This window comes from Hemibagrus wyckioides, linkage group LG01 (assembly GCF_019097595.1).
Source record: "Hemibagrus wyckioides isolate EC202008001 linkage group LG01, SWU_Hwy_1.0, whole genome shotgun sequence".
NCBI lineage: Eukaryota > Metazoa > Chordata > Actinopteri > Siluriformes > Bagridae > Hemibagrus > Hemibagrus wyckioides.
Genome location: NC_080710.1, coordinates 21,842,335 through 21,852,991, shown reverse-complemented (window position 1 = coordinate 21,852,991; position 10,657 = coordinate 21,842,335). Strand labels below are relative to the sequence as shown.

General features: G+C 37.7%; 1 protein-coding gene across 1 annotated transcript; it reads left to right on the top strand.

Annotated features, from left to right (window-relative positions):
- Positions 1-403: 403 nt before the first annotated feature.
- gbp (glycogen synthase kinase binding protein) lies at positions 404-1,932 on the top strand. Its single transcript, XM_058401187.1, has one exon. The coding sequence runs from the start codon at positions 509-511 to the stop codon at positions 1,004-1,006; it is 498 nt and encodes a 165-aa protein (XP_058257170.1). The 5' UTR covers positions 404-508; the 3' UTR covers positions 1,007-1,932.
- Positions 1,933-10,657: the final 8,725 nt, after the last annotated feature.

Genomic DNA, 10,657 nt, shown 5'->3' with positions numbered 1-10,657 from the left:
TTGTCTTGAGGTGATAAACAACAACAACAACAACAACAACAATGAACTGGCTGAAATGAAATAAATCATTCTGATCACACAGCCATTGTCTCTGTGTACGGTGCCCCCATACCCCGCAGTTCCGTTTGTGTAATGCTATTTGGTTTGAAGACATGGGTATCAACCATTGGCGTCAAGCCTGGGGGTTCTACATTGTAATTCGAATTTATATTTCAACATTACTGTCCTATGAGTCTTGTTCAGCTATCGATAGGCACAAACGCGATGTAGGGTGAGAATCAATCAATTTTAATAATCGTCTGTTTGATGTTAAGCTACACGGCAAATGTTATACCCGACCTTCTCTCCCCGCGCAAATGGTACGTTCCGACGGTTGCGTCATTCATTGTTTACAAACCAACCATAGCGGCTGCTTTTCGTTGGGCAGCGTGGTGGCTGTGGACGCCGGTGAAGCGCCCTTGTTTTCTTTCGATACAATCGTGTCCGAACGTCGAAGATTCACCTGAAAATGCCTTGTCGAAAGGAGAACTACATTTTCCTGGAGCAGTCCGTGACCGTCGATTCTAAAGAGGTGGACGCTCTTGTAACGAAAATCGGCGAGGCTCTTCAGCTGCACAACAATAGCGCTACACAGCAGACGATGTCGCGTCTCCATGGTCTGACCAGCAGCAGCAGCAACAGCAGCAGCAACAACAACAACAACGGCAAGCAGAGCAACAACAGTAGCACTGCCATCGCACAAAAGAGAAATGGCTGCTGTATACGTCTCCGTAGCGGACGAAAAGCGACCCGAGCAAGCCCGTACAACATCCCCGGCTCCAGCGATCAGGAATGGGACCATTTCGCAACGTGGAACCGAAAGGGACTCGACAGTTCGGGTAACGAGGACGACCCCCACCAGCTCCTCCAGGAACTGATCTTATCTGGGAACCTCATTAAAGAAGCGGTCAGACGACTTCAGTTTTCCTCCGAGTCGCACCGCGATTTCTCGAAACAAATCGACTGAAAGTTGTGAGCCATCAGCCAGCTAGCGGACAGGAGAGAATGTCGTGGTGGATTAAGATCGCCATCTGATCACTTCGGCTAACCTGGTTAGCCTGCGAGGTCACGAGCCACCACGATAACGTTCGTACATTTTCCTGGGAGTTTATGACAGACGAACTTTACTAAGAAAAAGGAAAAAAACCACGATGAGACTGTAACGTTATTTCGACTGTTAGCTAGCGCTGTCCTTTTTTTTGTTGTTTGAAACGTGACTAAACGTTCTGGGTCTGTCACTAGCACGAGAACCAAGACCCCGTGTCTTTCTTCCGAGTGAAATGTAAACGGCAAGTTATTATTTGTCCTTAACTCCACAAGTATTGTGTTAACATTTTTTTTTGTGTGTTTTGAAACGGTATTCCTGTTTGCAGGCTAGTAGACCAAATGGTCGGTGCATCATGTTTGAGTAGCAAGTGAGAGGTTTAGCATTGTGCCCTTGGCGTTGCTACCTTTGTTTACAGTCTTTCTATCGGTAGCTCGGAATGGGGATGGGCCACTGGTACTTACAAACACACTCTCTCTCTCCCCCAAAAATCTCTATTTTCACTGAACAATAAGGTACTTCATTGTCTCTACTTGGACTTTTCGAACTGTTTTCTACACCCACGTGGATTTCTCCATCGAGTCTCACCTGAAACACAGGAACTGTTGGGTATTTTAAAGAGAGTATCGTTTTGTAATGGGAGGTGTGTGTGTGAGGGAGAGAGAGAGAGAGAGAGACACGGAGATTTTTTCACATCAGACTCTGGTGCTTTGGGAATTCCTGTATGGAGTTCGTTGCTTTCTCTGCTTACTCTCTAATGTCTGTATGCTTCGTAACGAAGTCATTTTAACAGCCCTGACTTTTTCAGGCAGTTTGGTCTATAATAAACACGGTGGATTTTTTTTTCATGTGGTTGCTCTTGGTGGTTTATTCCCTTACTGGTTTTGTGTGTGTGTGTGTGTGTGTGTGTGTGTGTGCTATCAAACAGAAACTGCACGTTCAGGATAAACAAGGTTACTAAACTGAACTCACTAGGGGTGGTTTAACCTCAAGAGTACCTCTTCCTTATCACTTATCTAGAAATGTGCGAAGTGTACTTTTTAAAAGAAAAAAGTTTTAAGCTTTTTGCCGGTCTATTTCTGCTCCTTATGCGTTTAAGGTACACTATGTCTACTTTTCTAGCTGAAAGGTTCCTACCTATTAAAGATACAAAAGAAAAGGGTAGTACCCTTTATTCCTGTTAATTTCCTGTAATGAAACTGTGAGTGGGTGAGAACATGTATCTAGATCTCTAGATATTCACTGATCTTCAGACTATTTCAGGCAAATGCTGTGAGCAGCAGACATGTACTATCTGCGGACTCATTCTTCCTCGAGTTCCTGGTAATAGAAGCTTGTTCTGAAAAGCTGCCACGTGTGTAGCAACCAGCAGACTACACTTCCTCTATCAATCACCCTCCCCCTAACGCTAGTAACTGTGCATTAGATTATTATCTCAGACTCATTTCATTTTTTCTTTCTAATGCAGATGGTAAAATGTTTTCTTTCCTTTCGGTGCCCACAAATGTTAAACACACCATATTTTTATTCAAAAATCTTCAAAATCCTGTAGTCAGCACAGGGCCAGAAATACATTTCATAACCAGAGAGAGTGTTAAGCATGAGCCAAGAATCAGCAGATATGATCTTAATGCCTTGTCAGTATGAAATACATGCATTTTTGTTTCACACATGCTTACGAACATATGAATTTGATTTAAATGATTTTTTTTTTTTTTTTTTTTTTTTTTTACAAATAACTATTAATGCAAATGTTTTCTCCCCCCGAATTAAGTCTTTAAATGTAACGATAATTGAGTTGCACTATAACATGAGATTTTTTATGGCCGATTATAGGAAAACATGAATATTCAACACATGCTTTATATCCTACACACTGTCCGAAACAGCTGCAGCAGTGCTTGTGCCAGATTGTAAATTATTTCACAATGTTCCCTTTTTTTAAGGTTTGTTTTCTTTCCCAACATTTTCCCAACACACTCTGAACAGTGTAAAGCTGCACACTGCTCTTAAATTGTGGGAAGCAACTATGAAACTACTGAAAACTTAATACCAGTAATCCCCTCATGAATAACTGAAAATGGTGGTCTGGTCTTGGCACAGCATACATTCCTCATGCCAAGACTTAAATCTTAAAAGTCATATGCTTGCAGTTAATGTTGGGAAGTCGGTCCAAGTATTCATTGCCCTTTTACACAAATCTAGGACACGTTTGGAAAAATTATACTCGATGCCTTATAATTCAGTGTTTTGTTCTCCATCTGAAAATAGTCCCTCGGATACAGTAATTTATAGTATACCATCTCATGAATGTTTACCCAGAGCAAAGCAGGGCAGTGTAATCTCACCAAGCCAAGACCTTAATATATGTCATGATGTAGCAGGAACCATATCTGCCAACATAAAATGGAGGGATGAATGATGGTGGATTGTTGGACTGATGATGATGATGGTGGAGAACGCTGTCTAACATTGGTATAAAAAGACCACAGCCATCAGGAAAGTAATGTTTCATTATAAGATTAGAAAAAATTCCAAAAGTGGATCCAAACCAATGCCCAGTGTGTAGTTCTGCTGTTTACTTAGCAGTATTAGTTTTCATTTCTTTATTATGTTATCAGTATTATCATCATAGATCATCAATCACATGTAAATGTCTCCTTATTTCCAGTGGCTGATGTAGTTGAGATTTCAGATTCATTAGTGTGCTATGAAGGAATGCGAGATATGTTGTCACATTGTTCATTTCTCCAACACCAGAGGCGCCAACTCAAAAGGTTTGTGTGGCTTCATGTTCTGTGGGGAGTTTCCTGTTCACATGTGGCCAAAGCGACTCTAACTTTAGGTCAGGTTGTCTTATTTTTGACTGTCAAAATGAAATGGCACCATACAAGGATGAATGTTTAAAATGAGATTTTCACAATGAGTAAAGGAGAGAATAAATTGTCCATTGTTACCTCAGCTGCAGTTATAAGTTAACAGATAGAGCCGCTATTCTGATACACCAGTTTGGGAAAAGAAACCTGAATATTAATGTATGTAATGATTCTATATTATTTATAGTATCTAATATGTACTAAGTATATGTGAACATGTGTTTTTCACTTAGCACACTAGGTTAACATTCTAGTTTCAGACACACACACACACACACAGGCACCCACCCCTTCCAGCTCTGACTCTTTGATTAGTCAAATATGTTTTTAACCTTCAGGGGGAAATATAATATTTGTAATAACATATTCAATGATGAGGCAAAGTGCAGAGACGTGCATGAGACTTCATTTTCTCATTGGGTATGAGAAATTTCCCACTGTAGGCAGTAGATATCCAGTGCTAGTCTACAATATTTAGTCTTTTGTCTGACTATTTGTTTCAGTTTGCTGCCAAACCAGTAAAACCAGTAAAAACCAGTAAAATTCAACTTGAAATGCAGGTTGTCTTGGGTTGCTTTATCCTTTTAAGGATATAATACAAACCCAAACTTCAACTTTCTTATCACGCTTTAGGTTTCTATTTCCTGTTATCTGTTTCTGTACTCTTTTCTACTTAAAAACAAGTCACTGAAAGAATTGTATGGCAATAAGTGCCATATTAAGGCTTAAATCATTCACTCAGTATATATACAGTATTTTAGATCAGATCAGTAACATTGCCATGAGATGCGGCCTTACAATCCTGCTATACAGGCGTCATATACAAGCTGTAGACATGGCTTGGTATGTTTACGTATTGAGTTCTGACACACAAAAGCACACATCCTATACATCCTTATAGGAGGCAATAGACAAAATGATGCAGAAATAAATTGATGACTGTATTAAAGTATAATTGCAGAAAAATATTTAACAATAAATTGATTTGAAATACATAGACAAATAACCTAAACTGAAATAAAATCATTGATCTAAATCCAATTTCAATTTAGGTCTGAGGATTGATCAATCAATGTATGAATATTCATTTTTCTTTCGTCCATTCTCACATTTGTTGTCTTTCTGTTTAAATGCCAGGTCTCTTCAACAGCTACTGCATGTTTCCTCTGTATTGCTTTGATAAGATATTTGAGCAGATGAAACCTGTGCAGAACTTATATACAGATTATGCACTTAAAAAATCTTAACTCTTAACAAAAATCCTTTTTTTTTGCATTTACATTTGGAAATATACAGAGGATTTTAGTATTTTGACATTTTTCAAACAAAGAAAGTAAATGTTCAATATCTTGAAGATTCAGTTTTCAAGATTCTGCACTATTTCTAGGTCCCTATTTAAATATAACCATTTTTGTCATATTGACCATGTTATTGACCAAATCTGTGTACAAAAGGTCAGATGTTCCTCATGCCTGATCACGTCTATTGAAGCAGGTGGTCAGGTGACACTCCAATGGATTTGATCTAAAATGGATTGCATAAATTTGTGCCAGCCATGCCAGCTTGAGTACACTGTCATTGAAGCAAACATGTACACACCAAATTCCATAAAATGTAAAAAAAAAAAAAATTCTACTTTTCAGTCGTTTTTGTACGATATAATTTCTATTGAAAATTTCTATTACCTTTCAAATTTGCACCTACTGTATATTATGATAACAGTTTAATGTAGACAAAGAACAAGTTCCAGGTATTGAATATAGAAATGAATAAAATAAAATCATTGCTATTAATAGTTATTAACGGCCATGAATTTTAACCTCCAGCAGAGGGCAATGTAACATAAATCACTCCAATTTCAATTTTCAAGCCAAGGCATATGGGGTGAAAAATGAATTTAAGTTTCTCTGCATTATTCTGTATTCTGTACGTTTTCTGCATTATTCTGAAGATTCTCATACTCACAAATGTATACTGCCTGAAAATGGACTAGGGTTTCTTTACATGGATCACCACATATCTTTTTTAACAAGTGGGACGTCATGACTTGCACGCCATCAGCAGTGGATTTGTGCTTAACAAACTATAGTATAAGACCGAATGAAGTACAGCTACTTTTACAGGAGAAAAAAATGAATCAGTGTTATACATATAGCTAAACTAGAAAATGGTGCCAGCTAGTGTAGGATTAGTCTGGTGGCTGGTTAGTTTAGCCCACTTATCACTTGCATTGAATGAAACACTGCAGTTAGATGTTCTCTTCTGCTTCTGTGTTAACCATTTAGAGAAGTTGTACTATACGTTGTATACGTAGAAGTTGTACTATACTATACGTACTATACGTAAATTATTTGTCTGCAGGTTACAGGTGCTTTCATGGTTCATTAATAGTTCCCACTATAGCTCAAATTGTACCTGGGGTTCTAACAGAAATACAACAATTTTTCACTCATTCATCACCTTCCCACATGCCAAAGGCTGTTTCTGTAAATGTCACAACAAGTAAGGCACAATAATTTTATGCATGAGCCTTATGTAAGTGCAATGTTTTTTTAACCTGTCCTATATTCTGACCTAAATCACAAAATAATGATGATTAAAAATAGGAACTCAGAAAACAAGCTTAAAGAATGCCATAGATGTTATATCAGAGAGCGACACTTTTCTCTGATACTCTCAGAATGAAATCTAGGGCATCTAATCCAGTCTCCAGTCTCTAGATTGTTTGTTCACAGAAGTTTAGACAGATGGATATTACTGTGATTTAAAATACGAGGAATAAATGTCCTCCATGTATATTAGATAGTGTAGTGTGATAAGGTAGTGCTAGATTTATCCACACTGTGTAAGCACCAGCAGTCAGGTAGCAGTGTCACTTTGCTGGTATTTTCCTTATTTCCAGCATTTCTTATCACATAACAACATCCTTAATTTAATCATTTTAATTTCAAAAATGTCATAGGTTGCCTGGTTCCAGATTGTACTGTATATTATTGATATGCATCCTTTCAGATAATATCTCACAATGCTTTAAAGGTCTGTTTAATCCAGATCCTATACCTCCTCAACTTTTTGTTTTAAACAAGAAGTATATTTCCTTCTACTTCCTTTTCAGTCTGGACCAATTTCCTTTGGAACAAGTTTTTCCTGTTTGCTTGTTTCCTAGCCATGTTGCAGCAGTAGGAACAAAAGTGAGCAGACGAGCTCAACTGAGCAGTCCCACAGAAGAGGAGAATGGCTTTACTGCACTGGTACACAGATTAGAGGAGCTGGCAGTAGGCACAGGACAAAAACAAAGCCTGGTTCCAGGAATGAAGTGCAGCGAGAGTGCCACCTCACTTACAGAGACAGATTTGGGTGTGTGATCAGCTGTGTCTAATTCAGACAAGCTAAAATCATGTAAAGAGAATTACATCATTTTCTGGATTAAACGGTTTGGAAAGTTGAGACAGTTTTAAACTGCGATGCGTAGAAAGAGGAAAGGTGAAGATATATAATGAATGCATGAAAAATATCCCACATCTTTAGATAAGGTATAGATGGATTTTATGTGCATACAACTGTGTTTTTGTGAAGCATCTAAATAATCGGGGGAATAAAGTAGACCTGCAAATGTGTTCCTTAGGCCTTTGTTTGCAGGGATTCTAACCTATTGTCTTGTTTTCATATAATTAAAAAATTGATGTTGACGTTTATTTTAAAAAAAGAAAATCTGTGTTATGCTGCTATTGTAAGAAGTAAATAAAAAGAAATATTGACTTTTTCTGTGATTTGTTTTTAATTTAATCTTATATTACATTTTAGAGAACATTATTGATTTAGAAAAATATTTCCTCTGATTGTTGTTGTTGCTGTAAGAATAAATTATATAACTCTACATAGGCCACCATCTTATTATGTCGTCTATTGTGCTCAGACAATATAAGAATATATTGATGATGAACTTGGAGGAGATTGTGAAGATTCAGCCCCAGTCTCTTAGAAGCTTTCAGGCAGTAATTTAAAGTTAAAATCAATTCAATTTGATATGTATTTGTATAGTGCTTTTAACAATGGACATTGTCACAAAGCAGCTGAATTCTAGATATTTATTCCTATTGAGCAACCCAGAGATGACGGTGGGCTTCTTTTGTGAGCTTCAACTAAATGAAACGTGTCTGGTAATAGAGAGCAGTGTGTGTGGATGTGCATGAGAGAAATGGCTATGATGACTGAGCCAGACTGATCATTTCAATGTACACACATTGCAAGCTCAAGGTCAAGTTAAACAAGCAGGCAACTCTTTCTGCTAGATATGTGAAGATTATGGTTAGAGTATGAGTTTGCTCTGTCTGTGCTGTTTAACTTACCTCTGCTCCTAGATCTATTATCACGGCTTAAATGAAGAACAAGAAGGAACACCCCTTGGTACAGTTAATACAGAATGTTAAATAGAGGGATTTTAAGTATAATACCTGTGTAAGCATGTCAGTGGTTTTTGCAGCTTATGTACATTTAGCTTCACATTTATTTATTCATTTCATAGTTTCTTATGTTTATGTCAAAAGTGAGTGTACATTTTTGTAGACAGTGAAGCTTCTGTGTCCCTCTGTACTTCTCCACAGTCCATTACACTTCAAGGTCTTTCAGTAATTCTGCCTGTTGCTATGCAGCTAGGTGACCCGGGTTCAGCTGTATCTTTACTAGTTGCTAATAAATGTAAGTTATGAAATGTAAGTTGCTCTTACTGTTTTTAAAAAGTAGATATTCTTCTGGCTGAAATGTGAAAGACTGTTTTGTTTCTCTGGCTCATAAACCAATGACCTCACCCAGTCTTGCTCTTGTTAGTGTTTAGCTAAATGGAGATTGTAATTTATTGGTCAATGCCAGAAGCACTCCAGTTTGTCCCCCTGAAGTTGGTTAGCCTTTCTCACCTCTAGCTCTGCACGGTGTCATGATGACCCCATCATTTGTGGGCCTTCTCATATTGTGCTGTTTTGTGTAAGTTCCTGCATGGCTTGTTTATAGGCACTGTCAGAAATTTTGCTACAGCTATATCAGCAGCAGCTGAATGATATTTGTGCTGTTGTGCTTAATATTCTTAGATGGTACTGAATGGGCCATAAAAAGTTCTTTAACAGGTTGTGCTGATATTTACCTGTGAAAAGTTTGGGTGGCCAGACTATGTCCAGTTGGTCAATGTATACATATATATTCATTTATTCAAATTGACTATCTTGTAGTGATGGCTGCAAGTTGCTTTTGGTGTAGACGTATTTTCATGTTTATTTGCATTGTGTTACCATATTTGCACCTGTGTGTGTGAGAGAGAGAGAGAGAGAGAGAGATTATCCCTCTCTCCTCCAGGGGCACTGTATCATGGCTGAACTTCTCTAACAAGCTGGGCTACGTGAAGAAAAGAATTTTACTGCAATGTGTATGTGACAAATAAAGGCCTCTTCTACAAGCCCTTTTCTGTAGGTTGCACTATTATTACCTTTCTGTAAAGTGGCACACTATTATATAAATATAAATGTACTAAACATGTGTTTAAATCATGTAAAGGGCCAGAAGCAGATGTTCATTGTTGATAGCCATTACTGCTAGCCCCTATCTGGTGTTTTCATGCTCTGGCAAGTTTCAGTGAGTCTGAAATGTCAGACAGTGCATACAGACTGTTCTTAACTCATATCAATGCCAATATCAGCCATGAAATATGATGATCCTTGAAAAAAACAAAAAGGAATTATGAGTGGATTTAGCCATGCTTCTGCCAAGAAAAGAAATCCCCAAAAAACTGAGTGAGAGTAAGTAAGAGTAAGAGCAAGCTATTGAGAGAGAGAGAGAGAGAGAGAGAGAGAGACTGGGATCTGGGATTCAATAACAGTCCTTGCTACCAAAACACCAAAACCCACTCCATCCACCATATAATTTATGCTCCTATTTGGAACTGCAGAATGTCCGCTAACCACACACAGGTACACTCTGTGACAGTGCACCTGGAGTGAGATATAAATGTAAGTGGTGGATGGCAACACCACTGCTCTTTTTGTTTGTAGGTTTGTGGCTATACAGAACTGGGAAGAGACTCAGTACATCAGCTGCTCAAGGACTGCAGGGTATTCTTGTCATAGTAATGTGACAGTTAAGCTAATTTGGGATGAGCAGCATATACATTGCAGCATAAAAGCTAAACATTAAATTGTTTATTATTACTGATAAAATAGAAGCAGACTAGTAGCAGACTGATTTTTAGTAAATTCCTACAGAGGGTAGGCATTGTGCATCCTGCCTGTCTTACACAAACTATATATCCAAGTTTGATAGTGTAGTAGATATTCTTTATGATATATAAGTAATGGTTGTATAGCATCTAACAAATATGAATAGCATGTTTCTCATTTGTGGAAAAGATGCCACCATGTTAAATAATAGTAAGTTAAATAAAAAAAAGTCCAGAAAGTGTTCTGGTATTATGTTGAACAGAATATTTTGTTGTTTTCAGACATCACGTGTCCTGTGGATTTGTATTTACAATTGTGAATAGATTTTAAAGAAACAGTTTTTTGATTATTTTGAGTGTAATTATTTCACCTTTTTCAGCCTGACTCATTCATATCCGCCACATGTATTTACCACATACAAGAATTATGCAAACTTTCCTTGAACTGAGCAAATAAAAAAAATCACTCTTTCCTTGAAAGGGCGGTTGTTGAAA

Coding starts and splice junctions, on each gene's coding strand:
- gbp (XM_058401187.1), top strand. CDS start 509: ATGCCTTGTCGAAAGGAGAACTACATTTTCCTGGAGCAGTCCGTGACC.